The sequence below is a fragment of the Spermophilus citellus genome (assembly GCF_964194105.1).
Source record: "Spermophilus citellus genome assembly, chromosome: 7".
NCBI classification, from domain to species: Eukaryota; Metazoa; Chordata; class Mammalia; order Rodentia; family Sciuridae; genus Spermophilus; species Spermophilus citellus.
The window spans coordinates 120,972,378-120,991,720 of NC_138188.1; the positions used below are offsets into that span (position 1 = coordinate 120,972,378).

At 44.8% G+C, this 19,343-nt stretch overlaps 1 protein-coding gene across 1 annotated transcript in view; it reads left to right on the plus strand.

Moving 5' to 3' along the window:
* DGKG (diacylglycerol kinase gamma) overlaps nt 1-19,343 on the plus strand; it is a 188,457-nt gene that overhangs the window by 128,742 nt on the left and 40,372 nt on the right. Inside the window, exon 21 of the mRNA XM_081302353.1 lies at nt 440-530. Coding sequence (XP_081158479.1) covers nt 440-530 — 91 coding nt within the window. The remainder of the gene's footprint in view (nt 1-439; nt 531-19,343) is intronic.

Genomic DNA, 19,343 nt, shown 5'->3' on the forward strand with positions numbered 1-19,343 from the left:
ATACTCAAAAGAGGGCTCTGCCTAAAGTCCCTCTGAATTAGTAGTAGAGAAGACAGTAGTAGAAAAGACAGAACATGTTGTCATTTGCCACCTTTGGTCGATTTCCCATGGAACTCTCTTGATGCAGTTTAAGACAAGCAAGACTTTCTCCTGCTTGCTTCAAGTTGCATCAGGAAAAATTCAGAGAAGTTCAGTGAGCAGTTACCAGTTCACCCAGAGTTGTCCTGATGTATAAGAAATGAGTGGGTTTTCTCTAAGTTCCTGGCAAAAACACTTGGTAAATGTTGTTTCAATTCCTTGATCATCCGATTAACAAGTGCTAAAAATGTAAGGTTAGGGAATGCTGGGAACTTGGGCCTCCTGGACCAAATAACCTAACTCTGCTCCTTGACCATTTCAAGTACAGAATATTGAGCCATCTCTCTGCTCTACGTTCCAGGATGAAGAACAAGCTGTGGTACTTTGAATTTGGTACCTCGGAGACCTTTGCAGCCACCTGCAAGAAACTTCACGACCACATTGAGTTGGAGGTAAGCTCCAGGTGGGGAGAAGTTTTTTTGAACTGGTTTCTGCTCCTGGAATATCATATGTGCATTCTCAAGAATATATCCTCTTTGGTCCTTAAAAGGAGAGCCAGAGTGCAGTCTATTTTTGGTGCTCTGTCCTGTCCCCACACACATCCACGACCTTGCCCAGAGGCCTCTGGTTGTTGGGCCTGTCCAGAGAATCCTTGGAGCTCTGGGACCCTCAGTCCATTCTGGTCCTCAGCCATCTTTCAATGTGGCCCAACTGCCTCCCTCCCCCCAAAAAGATAAGGACAATTACTACCATCACAGTGTGAGGGGCTGCTGTCAGGTAGAGGCAGTGTCCCAGTCTGGAACAGGTGGCTGTGAAGCAGCAGAGGTGAGGGGTTTGGAGGTTGAGCTTTGACCAAACAGTCCCCAGCTCACCCACTGGCTTCAAGGAGCAACTCCCAGATGTGCAGCATCAGCCTGATGAACGTGCAAGCTGAGCAGCCACAAAGCCCCCGTGTTCAGAAGGGTCCTTGTTCCAGTGCTCTTCTGTTTTGGTTTTTTTTTTTTTTTCATTTTTTTGGTTTGTTTGTTCATTTTGTTTTGTTTTTCACAAAATTCCTGTTCAGAGAACCCCTATTTTTAGTTATAGATGGACACAATACCTTTATTTTGTTTATTTAATTTTTTTTTATGTGTTGCTCGAGATGGAACCCAGTGCCTCACCTGTGCTAGGCAAGTGCTCCATCACTGAGCCACAACCCCAGCCTGCTCTTCTGTCTTTGTCTCTAAACTCTTCATAATTTTTAAACAAAGCATTCTGCATTTTCACTTTGAACTGAGCCCCACAAATTACGCAGCTGATCTCGTGGGTGCTCTGGTGTGTTCCTAATTCCTCCAGCACTTGTTGCAGCCTGCCTCAGATGGTTTGCCTGTCGGCGCCCCTCCCCTGGTAGATAAGCAGCCTGCTTCTCACCCCCACCCCTCTCCAGGCCTACTCTCCCAAGTCTCTCATGAGATCTCTCCTTAGTCTCTGGCTACCCGAAAGCTCCAACTTCTGTGCACACCCACTGTCTTCATGCTGGGGCACCTCAGGCTCTTGAGTCCTTAGCTTTCCTTGGGATTCAGGCCTGTAGACTCCTCTCCACTTGAGAAAAGAAAAGAAGTGAGAGGCACCCAGAGAATTCAGCCACCCTGGGCTCCTCTGGCCTGGTCTCGAAGCCTCCCTAAAGGGTACTCCGAGCTTGGGGCCTGGGCATCCCTTTGAGAGGAGCATTAGGCCAGAAGCACTGTGGGAAAGCTCAGCCACTGCCACTCCCTGCCGGAAGGGAGGCTGTGTGCACACTCCCAGGGAGTTTTCACAAACAAACACTAAGCCAGAGGTTCTGAGCAGCTCTATTTGACTCATCTGCCTGCCTGCCTCTCCCCTTTGGTTGCTAGGTTACTGACACCAGGGTGGGAGGCACGAATCCTTGGCTAATCCCCTGTTCTTCTGCCAGCTCAGTCAGTGGGCACAGAGGCCCAGGAGCCAGGGGCCTGTGTCCCCAGGTGGTAGATGGCTGAAGTCACCTACACCTGGGAGAGGCTGAGAAGCCAGCCTTCCTCTGTTTACACACAAACACACCACCAGGGAACTGTGGCTGAAGAAGGAGGCTTTGGCCAGGGTACTGAGTGTGGCTGACAGAGATCTGTGTGCATTTTTCCTGTTGGCACGATCGCCTGGTGGGATCTCTTTAAATATACCACAAGTGAGGGACAGCCCTGGCCTAACCGCAGCCAGCTGCACACAGCGACTGCCTGTTCTCCCTGCAGCTGGCCTTGACCTTGTGCCCAGAATACAGCAGCTCAGCTCTCCTGCCTCTGTGGCCCGCCCTCCTGGCTCCAGGCTGGCCTTGCCCCACTATCCCCTCTAGGTCTAAGACACAGCAGCACTTCCTCAACCACACAGGGGGCTGGTGGCTTAGTAGCAGAAGACACTGGTGGCCTCTGGAGGAGTGGGGTTGTTCACACTGTGGGTTGTTGGGACTTTTCAAAACACTTCCTGTTTTCCTTATCTCCCTATAATGAGTCTTTTTAGTATTTATTCATGAGGGTAAGCTGGAGGAAGGTGGGGGGGGGGGCTGAGGTTGTCATGTGATGGTGGCTTCTGACAGCCCAAGAGATTGGGGCAGGCACCATTTCTGCATTCAAAGAATAGTGAATGTGCAGTCCACCCACTATTGTGTGATTCAGATGGGAACTGCAGTAGGGGATAGGGGACAAGGCATGTGAGTGACAGGTGTAGAGAGAATGCAAAGCATAGCAGGTAGTTATGAGAGCATCAAGGACCTCAGGGAAAAGCAGGGAAAAGAATCTGTTAGATGACCTTCTAAATGTGGCTGCTGCAGCACACAACAGCCCAGGCCTGTGGGGACCAACACACGTCTTACCAGCTCCAGGTCAGTGAGGCCCAAAACACCCCATGCAGGTATTTCTACCTCGTTTCACTGTTTTTCAAAACCCTGCTACTGCTTTTATCCCAGGTCACTCCAAGGCCCTGTGAGCTATGTAGGCCAAGGATTATTATATTATCACCTCCATTTTATGAAAAAGCAAAACAAGGCAGCAACAGTTAGAAGGGTAAATGGAAGAGAAAAAAATAAAAAGGGACAAAGTCACATGCTTTAACTGCCTACCCTGACACATCCTCATTTGATAGGAAAACCAGCAAGGCAAGTATTGCCACATTTTTAAGATGATGCTGAGATACATTCAATACTTGACCAAGACTTCTTTGCTGGAAACTGGGAAAAGAAGATTCCAGGTCTTCTGGAGGGAGTTGAGCAGAGATTTACCTACCAAGTGTCAAAACCCAGCAGATCTGTCAGCCTGGATTCACAGTTCTTCCTCCTTGTTCTGTGGGACTGTTGGATTCTCTCTCAGTTCAGGCAGCTACACAACTCTGCTGAGAAAAGATTCGCAAAGATCAGAGGACACACTCCTACTGCTCATTTGAGGAAGGAATCAGAGATTCAGGTGAACAGCAGGAGCGAGTCAGAGACAAAAACTGTCCTAAAGCTTACAAAAGATTTTTCCACACAGCATCTCATTTTATCTTGACCCTCAGGACACGCTGCGCAGATTTTCATGTCCTCACCCTGCAGATGAGGAAACTGCAGATGAGGAAACTGCGGCTGAGGGGTTTGGTGACCTGAGAAAGGGCACAACTGTAAGGAACTCAGGGAACAGATAGTGAAGTCCATTATTTGTTTTTGATCACTCTAGTCAAAGGCTGGTTGGTGAAACTAAAGCCCAGATGAGACTATGCAGGGAAGTTCTCCATTGAAAGCCGTTCACGTGGTTTACAGACTCTCTGAGGTTAGTGGCTGACTGAGAAGAAATAGGAGACTTGATCCCATCTCCGAAATAAAGCTCATAGCCCAGCTGACAAGAGGAAATGGCCCAGGAAACACAAGAGGACTGGTTAATAGAGTGCTCACTTAACTAGTACAAAGGAAACTAGATCCAAAGAGTCTCAGGCAGCCACTTGGGTGATCCCAGTCAGATCACTCTGAACTCCGTTTTGGCAGCCCAATGACTCAAGCAGGGAAGAAGGTGACCCCAGATCTGCTGCTCACATGAAGACAACTTGGCCAGGGCTGGCATAGTGAAGGGGCCCCAACAAACAAGGCCTGGGATTAGCTTTGTTCTGTTCTTGGGTTAGGTGATTCACTAAACTATGTCTGAGTCTCAATTCACATCTGTAAAATGGGGTAGAAGGGAACTGACCTATCTCACAAGACCATTATTTTGAATTAAAGTTTTCAGGGGTTGGGGTTTTTTAAAATTAATTATTTAATTAATTTTATTTAATAATTGATAGGAAAGTTTACTTATTTATTTTTAGCACTGGGGATTGATGTAGCTCTTTGTCACTGAGCTACATCCCCAGCCCATCTTATTTTTTATTTTGAGATAGGCTCTCACTAAGTTGCTTAGGCTGGCTTTGAACTTGGAATCCTCCTGCCTCAGCCTCCAGAGCTGCTGAGATTACAGGCATGTACCATGGCACCTAGCTTGGGGTTGTTGTTTTATTTTGTGTTTATTTAACTGGCAGTAGTGCTAAACATCTCCCAAATCTGCAAAGCAGCCTTAAGTGGCAAGTGTCCTAATCACCTTTCCAGAGCAGGGAGATAGGAGGCTAAGAGAAAGTAAGGAGCTCACCTGAGGTTCATGACCTATGAGTGGTCAGGTCAGACTTCCATCCCAATTTGCCAGAAACCCAAGAGTGTCAGGGTAGTAAAGGCCCTTGAGAAGCTCAGTCTGGAGCAGATATTCTCAACCTCATATAGGACCTATCCAGTCTGCTAATTATTCACAGTCTCATTCATTGTGACATTTCAGGTAATGTTAAAATCAGGCATGAGATTTTTATCTTTATCAGGAAGGGAGCATTAAAAATATTGCAATTGGTCTCCATAGAAAGAGTGAGTATAGGGCTCTACCTGAAACAGGTGCTGGATACTTTGCTTCCAAGGCCTCCTCTCAGGGTGCTCTCCAATGCCTCTTTGCTTCCAAAGAGGCCCTTTATATTTATCCTAACCTGATTTCACCTGCATAAACAGGTGAGGAAGGCTCACAGTGAGTCATCTCCCCCACCCCAGGCTCAGAATAGCCTTGCAAAGATTTTTTAGATGTGATCACAGGTAGAATAAACCAGGCAAACTTCAATTTGAACATACATTTTATATTCTGCAGAAATAGTTCATATTTCTGCCTAAAAATAAGAACTCCCCCAATTCCTTGATATTTAATCTAATCTTTAAAACAATGCTCACAAGAGAAGGCTAGCCAGTTCCACTAAAATGAACCTAATACTGGGAAACATAAATGCAAATCTAGAAGCTGTTCCAAAAAAACCCAGCCTGTTTGGGGATCTCTGTATATCAGTTACCCCTTTTGAGGATTTAAAAAATAACAGAAAACTATTAAGGACAGTTTTATCAAAAAGTCCCACTTCCCCCTCACTCAGAATTGATTTTTCAGTATTGAATCTTTATTTCCTTTTGGTATTTTTCACCAAAGAAATAAAATGCTACAGGTAAACCTGAAGTCCCCCCGCCACTCCCTTCCTGCGCTACAACCTGCATTTTTCACTCACCATTGGTCCCTGAACTCTCTTCACACTGATATTGCTAAAATTGGTTCCTTACTTTTACCTGCTCTCTAGTGCTACATGGATTTCCCGGCCACTGTTGGCAAGGAGGAGCGGAAATGGGAACTCTCAGAAATTGCTGGTGGGAACCTGTGTGGTAAACCCCCTTGGAGAGAAGTTGGGCAATACACACTAAATGCATTCATAGACTGTCTGACTCCACGGTGCTTCTCACCCTAGAGCTGGAGAATTCCCTGCATCTGAGCCTGAGATGAACATGGGAGTGCAGTGCAGGAGTTTTTTTGTTTGTTTGTTTGTTTGTTTGTTTAAAATAACAAGACAGAACCCACCAGGCCCGGCCTGATAGTGCACACCTGTAATCTCAGTGACTCAGGAGGCTGAGGCAGGAGGATTGCAAGTTCAAAGCCAGCCTCAGCAACTTAGTGAGGCCCTAAGCAACTAGGCCCCTAAGCAACTAGATCCTCTCTCTACATACTCTATCTAAATAAACTACAAAAAAGGGCTCGAGGTGTGGCTTAGTGCCCCTGGGTTCAATCACCAGTACCAAAAAAAAAAAAAAAAAAAAAAAAACCAATTGACTATGTTAACCTAACACCTTAAAAAGACTGAGTGATTCTACACTTCAAAATGATTAGTTATATGTTCTGTGAATTTTACCTCCACCAAAAAAAAAAAAAAATGGTTTAAAAAGCAGAAGTGAACCAGGTACCATATCATGATCTGGGTGGGTCTCACCTATGAGAATCCTAAAACCTAAAGTAACATTAAGCATAGGTATGTGTGCATAAAGAAGCTTCATAAAAAATGAGTCAGGCCAGACACAGAGGCACAGGCCTGTAATCCCAGCTACTCTAGAGGCTGAGGTAGAAGGATCACAAGTTCAAGGCCAGCCTCAGCAACTTATCAAGACAGTACCTGAAATTTATAAAGGGCCAGGGCTATTGATCAGTAGAACAGCCCCTCTCCATTCAATCCCCAGTACTAGAGGGAAAGGGGTTAAAAAAAAAAAGAGTCCTAATCAATTTAAGATTAGGCAGATTTCTTGAGCTACTCCAATCCAATCCAGTGCCATTATTTTTCAAAAGAGAGAAATGAAGGACTTTATAGGTTAAGTAGCATGACCAAGTTCACTTAGCCAGAATGTGACAGAAAAAGAACCCACGGCTTTCAAGCTGTAAGAGGGCCATTCTCTTATTCTGCCTTGGCATCCACACACTGGATTGCACACTCTTAAATCAAAGGGGAAGAGATCTTTAAGCCTGGGTGTCTTCTGTCGGGCTATGAACCTTCTCAGCCTGGGCAGGTAGAGCCTGTCAGAGCTTGGAGTAAAGAAAGTAAAAAGTGACCCCTCAACCCATCCACCCCGCCACAGTGAATAAATGGAAGGGAAACCTGAGAAAATAAAAGGGGTGACCAGATGGTGCATCAAACCCTAGAGGCAAAAGTAGGACTAGAATGGTCTTGAGAGAGAGATCCTCCTTCTAGTCTATTCCCTTCCCCACTCAAGTCCAGGGCTCTGATGTCTCTACCTGGCTTTCTTCCTGCTCCCTACTAATATGTGATCTAACCTCTTTCCCTTGCTTTGAAAAGTAATGCAAATACCTGGTTAGAATATCCTGAAATACAGAGGGGCAAAAAAGAAAAGTAACCACAATCTCACCAATGGATCAGCACCACTGGAATGTTGGCCGCATTACAATCCCATAATAACATTAGCCCTCTCCCCTCATGTCTTTCACATCAGGCCTCCTGAGAATCTCTGTGATTGATTCTTTGGTTTTGTCAAATCGTCATCCATTTTTAAAGGCAACCCATCATCCCATCTCTCCATTTCTTTCAACCATGCATTTGCTACCAGTTTCCTTGGCTGATGCTTAGAATTCTTCCGCTGACCAAGGAGAAATTGTTTCTGTCAATTTTCCCTTAGAAAATCCCATTGTTCACTTGCAGCTCTGATACATAACTTTTTTCTCTCAAAAGACCTTCTTTTTTATTTCTTAAAATGTGTATCCTGTAGTTCACTTCAAGTCTCTATTCATCCATATGCTTTTATTTTTCAGTTCTTTCCCATTTTCTTTGTTCCTGGTGAATTGCTTTGATTTTCTTTTGTCTTTAGATTCCTGGCAATATATCCTTTTGTCTTCCAAAGACTTAGGAATAACTTTTTTAAAGATGAAGTCTAATGCTCATACTTTCTCAAAGTAGTTGGGTAATACATGGTAGGTGTGATAGACAGGGCCCCAGGAAATCTTAGAGGACCAAGGCTGGAGGTCACATGATTTACAAGCTGTGTAAGAACCCAACAGGTTTCTGGAAGATGCTGTCAGCTAACCTCTGCCCCAGAGGGCTTAGCTTTTTAGCCAACAAAGTTTCCTGGTAAAAGAATAACTTTTCCCAAGCAATGACTACCAAACAAATACATCTTTTAAGTAATAATGAACTGCGAGGCCTCGTCAGTAGGAAATGTATTCATTCTCTGAGACATTTTAGAATATTGAAAAGAATCCATGATCTGCTACAGGGACACTGCTACATCGATGTTCATAGCAGCACAATTCACGATAGCAAGATTGTGGAACCAACCTAGATGCCCTTCAATAGATGAATGGATAAAAAAAATGTGGCATTTATACACAATGGAGTATTACTCTGCATTAAAAAATGACAAAATCATAGAATTTGGAGGGAAATGGATGGCATTAGAGCAGATTATGCTAAATGAAGCTAGCCAATCCTTAAAAAACAAATGCCAAATGACTGCTTTGATATAAGGGGAGTAACCAAGGACAGGGTAGGGATGAAGAGCTTGAGAAGAAGATTAACATTAAACAGGGATGAGAGGTGGGAGGGAAAGGGAGTGAGAAGGGAAATCGCATGGAAATGGAAGGTGATACTCAGGGTTTTACAAAATTACATATAAGAGGAAATGAGGGGTAAGAGAAGAATAATACAAGTGGAAGAAATGATTTACAGTAGAGGGGGTAGAGAGAGAAAAGGGGAGGGGAGGGGAGGGGAGGGGGGATAGTAAAGAATAGGATAGACAGCAGAATACATCAGACACTAGAATGGCAATATGTAAATCAATGGAAGTGTAACTGATGTGATACAGCAATCTGTATTCGGGGTAAAAATGGGAGTCCATAACCCACTTGAATCAAACTGTGAAATATGATATATTAAGAACTATGTAATGTTTTGAATGTCCAACAATAAAAAAAATAAAATAAATGAGCAAAACACTTTTCAATCAAAAAAAAAAAAAAAGAATCCATGATCCCCATTACCATCTCCAGAGACTTGGGGACCTCAGGGAGGAAAACACTTCAATTTTTTTTCCTTCTACAAGTGAACTGTTAGAGAATAGTATATACAAATATGTCCTGTTGGCTAGAGCAGATAAGTCTGTTTTCTTAACTCAGTATGTGGGGCCATAAACTTGCTGATCCTAGTGTTCATTAGAAAAGGAATGAAGAAAGTAGAAGAACTGACTCTTAAGGAGAGAGCACCCTCTCTAAAAGAGCTAGGTACCTTCAGTAAGAGATGTCCTCTGCATTAAACTTCTGCTTTCCACCTAATACATGTATCTGCTGAGTTGATGAAAGGCTTCCCATCCAGGACTTGGCATGGAGATTAGGCAGTCAGCTTTCTGAAGCAAGGTCTTTCTTATTCATTCTGTATTCCCAGGCCCATCACAGAGGCTGAAGTGAAGTACTTCCTCCGGAGTTATTTGTTGATTGTAAAATTAAACCAGAGTGTGAAAATCCCATAGTTAGTGTGAACATTAATAGAGATTGCCACTTGACCAGCTTTAAGTCACACCTTTCTGTTGGAAGCCACTTGCATAAAAGGGACTCATCCTGCTCCATTTGTAACACAAAGTAGGGGGTGGCAGAGCTTGCCGCCTGGCACCTGGGCCTACTCCTAACCCTGCTCCAAGTGGAAAGACCTCCCACGCCCTGTTCTGAGCTGTCACTGGGATCTTTGAAAGTAGCAGAGGGTCTGGGACAACTGAGAACCAGGACAGGAAATGCCAGGGTTCTCCCACCTCTTTCCCACCAGAATTAAGACTGTGAGTGGGCAGAGCCCATATGGCAGCAAGGGTGCCAGGCAGTTGTGGGGTTGCAGGACATCATCCTGCAGGGCAGAAGAAGGGTCTCCATTCTGAGCCCTTTGGGATTGCCCAGAGGCCTAACTGCCTTTGAGCCCTGCAGGTTCCTAAGGCCACCAGCTTTACTCTGCCTGCAGGAGAATTGGGCTCCTCAGAAAACCTCCTCCAGCCCAGATTGGTCTCAGCTCCTCAGACAGGCAGCAAAACCGATTAATCTGCACCCAGAGCAAGAATGCCTTAACACACCAGGGTTTTTCTAAACTAGGAGAGGGCAGAGTGGTGGATAGGAAAAGACTTTGCCCTCTGTCCAACTCTGAGGCAACCCACCACCGTGAGCTCTGAGAAACAGCAGTTCTGTTTTGGAAACTGGCACCCAGTGCCGGCTCACTCCTGGAAATGAATTAGGCCCCCCCCCAACCCCCAGCTGCAACGTTCTACTTCCAGTGCCTCTGCCAACACCCCCTTCCAGCTGCCCCTCTCAAAGGCACCATTGTGCCTGCCTGGCACAGCAACAGAGGAGGGCGAAAGAGGAAGAAAACATTTTCTGCCCATGGGATGTTCTTAAGCAGGTTGTGTGTACATGGCTTCCAGGCCGCATTCCTTGAGCCCACACAAACCCGCCAGAACTCCATCATCCCTGTCACAGATGGCAGCTTCTTTCCAGTGTAACTGGCCCTCCATGGCTCACTTCGCATCAGAGAACGCAAAGCACACAGCTGGGTGGACAGGGCTGGACAGAAGCGGGGAGGGGAGCGTCACCGTGACACTTTCTCACTCTAGCACACTCCAGCCTGCCAAAGCACATTCTGAACTGGAATCTCTGAACTGGAAGGGGTAAGTCCCACTTACTACTCAACAAAAGATTCATTCTAGCACATTCTGATAAGTGGGCCTCCAGCCTCCTGAATACTCTAAAGATAGGAAGAGGAGGCTCACTGCTTCTCAGTAAGCGTGTTCCATTGTTGGACAATGCTGATTTTCAGAAAGTTCTTCCTAAAGAGTTGTTCCTCACCCTCTGCTTCCCTCGTGGGCACTTGGTACAACACTTGGAACAAACTAGGTACATGGTAAATGTTTGTGCATTGAACTGAGTGGATTCCTCACTCATTGGACCTCTTTTCATCCTCCACAGTCACACAGAACTTCCTTCCTTGGTCCTCTACATGACCCCTCTTCCTAGGCTGAAGAAGTGTCTTCCACATTGCTTCCCATTAATCTTCACTACACATCCCCAGTTCCTTATATGACTGCATTTATAGACCTATAACTATCCCGACCACTCTTCCCTTGAAGGACTCCTTTTTTTTTTTTTTTCAATGTCTTCCTTAAAATGAAAAATTGAGGGCTGGGGATATAGCTCAGTTGATAGAGTTCTATCCTAGCATGCAAAGGCCCTGGGTTCAGTCCCCAGCACCATAAAAAAATAAAATAAATTGAGCCGAATGTGGTGGCACACACCTGTAATCCCAGCAGTTTTGCTGAGGCAGGAGGATCAGCAACTTAGTGAGGCTGTAAGCAGCCTAGTGAGATCCTGTCTCTAATAAAAAAGTAAAAAGGACTGCTGATGTGGCTCAATGGTTAAGTGCCCTTGGGTTCAATCCCTGGTACCAAAAAGACTGAATCTCTTGTATGTAGAATATTCCCAACGTGGTCTCATAGGTAACAAAGCACACGATTTACAGGCATCCTAAGTTGGACTGGCTTCTTAGTCTTGCTGCTTATCCTCATGCAGGAAATCTGCAGGCTGTCAAAGATAACCAGAAACCCTGGTAAATATGGAGAAGGAGCTTCCTTAGTTTCACTGTTTCCTCATCTACAAAAATGAGGATACAAAACTGACATTTCAAGGTTGTAAGGATTAGACATAAAATACATGAAGTGCCTGGGTCCTAACAGTTACTCAATAAATCATGTCAATTAATATTATGTAACATATATGTGTATTAGTATTATTATCTAACTGCTCACAACAGACATCAGCTCCTAAAACAATATAAAACAACCTCTCTGAATATAGAATGACCTACATGCCAGGCCAATTTTTGTATGTAGATAGTACTAGACTATTTTTCCAATAAGGCTGTCACCCCTCATCAGCGGCTCTCAATGTAGTGCCTTTTCTTCCCTGACAAAATCAGATTATTAACACTAAAAGCATTCTCTCTAGTTCTTCTCTAGGGAAAACAGATATCATTGTTTGAAAAAAAAAAAAAAACCCTGGCTGTTTTTCTTTCACTCTCAGTAAATTTCTCTATTCTTGCCACATATCTTACAGATCTGAAAATATCTACTTCCTTTTCTGCTTTGTTGCCTCCAGTCAGTGGGGTCCTAGATCCTCGATTGTGGGTACATCTTTTCTCAATTTTCCTTTGGATGATGCCTTCTAGTCCCTTGAAATTTACGATAGTGGGAGTATTTACACCATAGAACACAATAGTCAGGGCTATTTTTGTTTCCTAGAGAGCCCGTTATTAAGCATTTAGCAGCAAAAGTCTGCTTCCAGCATTGATCTGCAATGAGGCACCTTGAGGACAGGGACTCTCCATCCCCAAGGTCCAGCAGAGAATAAGTAGGCTCTCATTATTGATGGATGGATGAATGCTTTTGTCGTCTCTTAATGCCTCTCTTATATGAAATGTGCCTTCTGTGCCCTGTTCTTGCTACCAGGTCTTTGAGCATGGATGTCCTTTAGCTGTTGATCAAAGGACCACTTCATGCAGACTGGATTAACCATCCATAGCTCTTTCTATCTGGGACATTCATCCACTATATTTGATCACTCTCTTCATCCAGAGAGGCTTGGGGGAATTCATCTGGAAGGAAGGAAATCTTGCCAGATTTCTTCAAGGAACACCTTGGTTTCCATATTAGGATTTCTCCACACATTCTTCCTTTCAATTCACAAATATATTGGACACCTGATATGGGTAAGACACGCCAGGATCTATGGAGAACACAGAGCTGCATATGCTCTGGTTCCCACCTTCCAGGAGCTTCAAATTTCCTCAGGTACAGGAAATTTCCATAGATGAGGGAAAGTAAAGCAACGCAACTTTAGAGAAGGGGGAGATCATTTTCTTAATGATTCATTAACACTAGAGCACTCAGACCTACTTCTTAGAGGAGATGCTTCTCTGCTGGCAGGGTAGGATTTTACTAGGAATAAAAGAACAGGTGGACAACTTAGGCAGTTTGCAATAGCAGAAAGAGAAGTAGGCCCAAACTCTGTGGGACCCAGCTAGCAGTCTTCCTTATCTACTCTCCTCTTTCCAAACCAAGGGAGACTTTCCTGGGTTAGCATTCCCAGTGACTTACACTCCAGCCTGCCAAGCCAACCAGAGGGCACCTCCTCTCCTCCCACCCTGGCTCTTTTATGCTTCCACTCTAAAGGAGCATCACCACCCCATCCTTTCCAGGCTCTACAGGCCCCTGAGGTTGCTTGGGAAGTTCATTGATGCTGTCTGCCTAATATCTCTGTGTCCTGTTCCTTTGAAAAAAGGGTAGGGAGGGGAGAGGTAGTCAGGTGTATGCTAGTTACCTCTCTGCCCTTCAGTGACTATCTGAGGCTGTAACATGGAGCCCAGGCCTCCAGGGAGGCTACCCTCAGTTCCTGCTCACTGCCACCCCCAGCCCAATATAACCCCTGTTCAATTGTATCAGACAACAGTCCACACCTTCCCCTCTGAAACAGAAATATTGTATTTGCTAGAAATGGGTCCAGTATTTCCTCTTTCCTCTTCAAGAAAGCTATACTCTTCCCAAGTCTCTGACTCACTGAGAAAAGAAAGGACACCAGTATCATTCCCCAGACCAACATCATACTAATTTGTTTAGCATCTTCTCTTTCATTCTGTTTACATCCTGTCCTAGTATCTCCAACTTCTTCTGTCTATGCATTCTTTCAACTCACAAGCATTAATGGAGTATCTTCTCTGCTTCAGACATCCAGGAAAGCCTTACCCTCAATCACATCATCCTTTTAGAACCCATCTTCCCTCTCCAGTCCCACGTCGCCATCAAACTACATTGCTTCTCTGACCATCTGACCATGTCCCTTTACCGTTACCATCCCTACTCCCCTTGGAGTCCCTGGTTAAGCCCTAGCTCTTCCTTGAGGGAGCTGTGTGATCTCAGAAGGGCACTTAACCAACTTTTGACCTCATTGATTTATTTTGATAATTCAGAGTGACCTCCAAAGTTCCATCTGCCCTTATCATTCTGATATTCTGTGCTTGGCCTTCATCCAATGACAGAATTCCTCTTTGAAAAGTCACTGTCAACTTTGTGGTTGTCAATTCAAATGACCACAGGTCTAGTTCTAGATCATCTGACCCTCATGGCCATTGTACCATTGGGACATTCCCTCGGCCTCTGTAGCCTTTGTTTTTCTCATCCATAAAATGAGGTAGTTGGACTGGGTGATGTTGCAAGATGCTTCCGGTCTTTGATTCTGTGAAAGTACAGAACAGAGAAAAGAGAGAGAGGGAAAAATAGGCAACTCTTTTGGGAAAGTGGACAGGAAGGAACTCATAGAGAAGAGAAAGTGGCTTCTGTAGAGTTTTGAAAGAAAGGTAGAGAGAGATGACAATGGAAAGTACAGGTGTCCTCCAGGGCATCTTGCCATTTTGGGACTGTGACAAGGAGTCTAAGCAAGGATCATCACTAGCTGATGAAGGACTATGAAGGGAGGTTTAGGCTGGCAACACCTGATCCTACTGATCCATCTAAACCTCAGAAAAACACAGACAACCTAACCTGGGCCTGCTAATGAGATGTAATAGAAAGTACAAAGCCCCACTAATGAGGTGTTGTTTCCAAAAAAGCCAACTCTGTTCGAGGTTTTAGTGTAAAAAGACTAATTTAGTAAAATGCATGGGATAAATTAGGAATATTTTTTTAAAGGCATCTCAGAGGTGCAGTTAGCAAAGTCCAGAATCTGGGAAACACTATATTCAGCCTTACTCCTCAGAATGTGGTCCATGGATGTGAAGCATTAGCATCATCAGGAAATGTGTTACAAATGCAGAATCTCAGGCCTAACCAGACTTCCTGAATCCGAATCCTCATTTTAATAAGACAACACCCCCCTCTGCATGATTTGCATGTATGTTAGTGCTTGAACATCACTGCTTTCCAGGACAAATGACCATTGTCTTCCAAAGAAAGTTAACGAAAGACAGGGGGAAGGAAGTCAGAGAGGCAAAGGAAGGAAAAAAGTAGAGGATTTATAGATGAAAAGAAACCCAAGAGCCAGATGTGGTGGCTTGGGCGGCTGAGGCAGGAAGATCACGAGTTCAAAGCCAATCTCAGCAACAGTGAGATGCTAAGCAACTCAGTGAGACCATGTCTCTAAATAAAATATAAAATAGAGCTGAGGATGTGGCTCAGTGGTTGAGTGTCCTTGAGTTCAATCTTCCGTACCACCAAAAAAAAAAAAAAAAAGAGAGATGTATCACTAAATGCAATATGTAGACCTTTCAGACAACTAGCTATTTTTAAAAATGAGACTACTAAGGAAATTTGAACAATTACAAGATGTTTATTGGTATTAAGGAACAGTGACAATAATATTGGGCTAATTTTTTAAAGTCATCATTTAAAGATATACAGTATTTATGGATAAAATGATAGAAAATCAGAGATTTGCTAAAAAGTAGTTCAGTAGAATGGTGTGCAAAGAGAACCCAGTTTGATTTAAAACAGTATTAGCTGCAAGTTACTAATTGTTGCAACTGAGTTTTGGGATATATGGGGAGTTATCATTCTCTCTACTTTCCTGTGTGTTTGGAAATACCCATAATAAAAAAGATTTAAAAGAAAGACCAAGGCAGAGTCCCTTGAGGCCTGAGTTTCAACCCCAGACGAGCCTGCAGGAGGTCATTACCCAGAGGAGTCAGCCCAGCGTGGGCTGAGAAACACATGTGCGCTCCAAACCAGAGAAAATCTTGCCTGATCTATAGCATGGAGAATTGAGGTTAGTTAGAAGGGAGAATTTCCTAGTTGCTAAAAACTGAAACAGGTCATCAAATAAATTGTGGGATCTCCTGCCCTGAGGACCTTCAGAATAGGATCAACATGGAGGAGGCTGCTTCCGCACTGTCTTTTCAGGTCACCAAGGCGGGCAGGCAGGAGGAGCACGAAAAAAAAACCCACAGCGGGGCCAGGGAAGCATCAATGCCCTCCCTCCTTCACCTCTTCTGCTCTCTGTCCCTCTGAGGACAGAGAGTTGGGCGAGTCCAGGTTCTGCCCAGAATTATGGGATTGTAGGGATCCAAGACGTCAAGGGCAGGGTGGGGGTGGAGATGAATACGAATTCCCAGTGCGTTTCATTGGCACAGACTTACGCATTCCCCTCCTAACCTAGGGTCTAGTTACCTACGCATTGGCCCAACCGCCAAACAAGCCAACCATCTCAGGCCCCTAGAGAAACCCAAACTGGAGGTATAGTCTTGGCCAGGGGACCAAAGATGAACGTGGCCGACAGCTGCGGGCGAGCTCCGCGGGGCCTGGGAGGAGGCGCGCGGGCCGCTCCCGCCTGCGCCCCGATGTGGACAGGAGTGGGGTTGGCCTTCGTGTACCCCGACTCCCACCTCGTGTGCGAAGAGCCTCCCCGGACCCAGGCGGCCCAACGTCGAGTACCTGGCAGCCGGCGCACACCCGAAGCACGATTCGAGCGTGTGCGCTCTGGCTGCTCAGGACAAGAGCTCCCTGTTCAGCGGCACACGCGGCTATAAATACCTGGTGCCGCTGCAGCGCTGCCTCTGCTTGGAGCCGGGCCTGGGCTAGGATGGCTAGTGGCGCGCGCGGGGACCGCCGCCCTCTTTGCTGTGTCCCCAGGAGACGCCGTGGTAGGAGCAGGGGGAGGGGGCCGGATGACGTCATGGAACAGTTGGAGGATTTAGCTCAGGAACCCGCGGGGACCGGCGTTCCATTTAGGCTGACTGTGTTCCACTCTGGGCTCCACTTTCTCAGATTGAGCACACAGCCTTCCACCTTTCCCGAAAGCTGGGGTTCTGAAGGAAATCAGTGTATGATGGCCAGGCCCGAGAACTCCGGAAAACAGGCACACAGGCGTGGGCTGGCAAGGCTGCCACCAGCACAGCCGGTTAAAATGCTTCCAGCAAAGCCTCAAGTAGTGACGAACTGATTTCAGGGAAGAACTATGCCTCAAGGCACAGGGATTGAGGATACTGTAATAATAATGCAGATAGTTATGGAGTGTCGCTTCCTTCCAGTCAAACCCCGAGATAGATAAATCTGTTATTCCCGCTCCCCATTTTACAGATAACAAATTAAACCTCAGAGAGCTTAAGGAACCAATCTGGAATCACACAACTGTCAATTGACAGAACCAAACTGTAACCCATATCTCTGCCTCCAGCCCACCTATATACTTTTCCAGATACTACATTGTTTCTCACTTTTCAAGTGGGTGCATTTGAAGGGCTGCGACATCCAGCCATCAAACAGACCCCAAGTTCCTACTGCTTGCTCTGATTGCCTCATTACAGAGCAAAACCCGATAAGAACAATGAGAGAAGTGGGTAGCAGAGTGAGGACTGTCTCCTTTCCCAAGAAGAGGTTAACAGTTGACCAGGTTAATAGTAGCACTCCTAGTTGGTTATGATTAAAGGTGGAAGAGACAGAGTATATTTTTAAATAAAGTAGGGAAGGAAGGTGACTGTGGAATTTCTTTTGCCAAGGAGTGTGCTATGGTTTTTTCTTTTTTTTTTTTTTTTTTTAACAAACCTGGCTCAGAGACATGATATAATAATACTAATATCCAACACTGATGTGCCAGGCACAGCTCTAAGCACTTACAAGACAGAGCAGTAGTGGGAGATTTCAATTATTCAAACAACAGCTGGAAGTTTAATTTTGCTATAAGTCTAGCATCAGCACAAATCCCGATTTGCCTCACTGACTCATCTCCAGAGTAGGATCTGGCATCTGATGCCTGGGTTTGCATCCTAGCTTTGCTGGCTGTACAGTGGCAAGTTCTGTGGCCTTGAGCAAGCACCTTTGTCCCAGGAGACCTGTCTGTTGAGGGTAGCAATAGTGACTCACTCCTTCATTGTGTTCATGGGAGGATTCCAAGGGGTGTTGTAGGTGAAGGGCCAGCCCAGCACCCAAGGAAGCTCTTACCATGCATGAGCTGCTGATGTTATGTCTTTCAAGTAAGGGTGCTGTTTCAACCAAAAATGCATAAATTGAGGTGATGTGGAAGTAATGATGACTAAGAGACAACTTCTGGTCTAGGACAAGATAAGGAAAAGGAGACAATGCTGGGCTCATTTCAAGAGTGTGGAGAAAAGTGTGACTTCATGAACTCTAGCCTAAATTCCTAACTAGAAATATGTGTATGAAGGATAGAAGGGTAGAGGGCATTCCAAAATAAATTTCTAACTAGTCATTAATCATATTGAGAAGAAAAAGGAAAGGAGTTTGCTTTGGGTTTTTAAGTCACTGTGACAACAGCAGGGAGCTCTAGCTGAACCCATCCTCTAAGGGGACTTGTGCACATACACGCAGAAACAGGGTGTGTACAAGCACCTGGGTGTGACCACACAAAAGCAACTCACATCTCTGAGCCTGGCTCAGGCAAACTGAAGGCCAAGCAGAATGACAGACAATGTTCAAAGCAAAACAATAACAAAAATGTGGAAAGCAACACTCAATAAGGACTCTGCCGGTATGGAAGAGTTCTGTCTTTTCCAGAGTAGTAGCCCTAAACTAAAAATGAAAGAGCAGTTGCTGAAGCCCAGTGTAAATCAACAGAAACTTAACTGACCTTGGGAAATACACATACATTTGAATCCAAGTTGCTGGACAATCCTCTAGATGTCATTCAGGGCCCACTTTGGCAATTCTAGAAAATGGAGTTGGTTCTATCTAATGAGAAGCAAATAGACATGTCCCAGTTTTCAAAAATAAGAAAAGGGAATATTCTGGAAACACATGGATATATTTCATTCCTATCCCTGGCAAGATTCTAGAATATGTAATTAACACAGATATTAGTGTGTTAATATGAGTTCTCTTATTTCTTTCCTTTTAGAGGTCGTAAGGGAGTCATTTAGAAAATCTTATTTGATCTCAGCATAATGTCTTATGCTTTGATGGAAAGAACACTGACTTGAGGTCTGGAGACCTGGATTTTAATCTATTCTACCATTAATTAATTAGATAACCACAGGGAAGTTTCTTTCCCTCACCAGTTCTCATTTATGAAATATGGGACATGTTCTCTTAGGTCCTGCTCACTAAGTTCCTTGATTCCACTGTGTAATGAAAACTGGGCTGGTTAGATACAGTTCAATCAGAATGTGCAGCCCCAATAGAACAGTCACATTCTAAGGACTGCCCGTGTACCATGAATGGGACCAAGGAAAGGAACTGGTCCCTGGTTTTGCCTTATGTACTCATGTTAATGACTTAATCCCCAAATGATAAGAGAGCTAGGACCAAGGGTCACAAAATGAAGATTTGATTAGACTGGAAGAGTTTGGGACCCTTCAAATTATCCAAATGTCTGGAGGTCTGGAGTTGAGGGGCTGCATCTGATAAA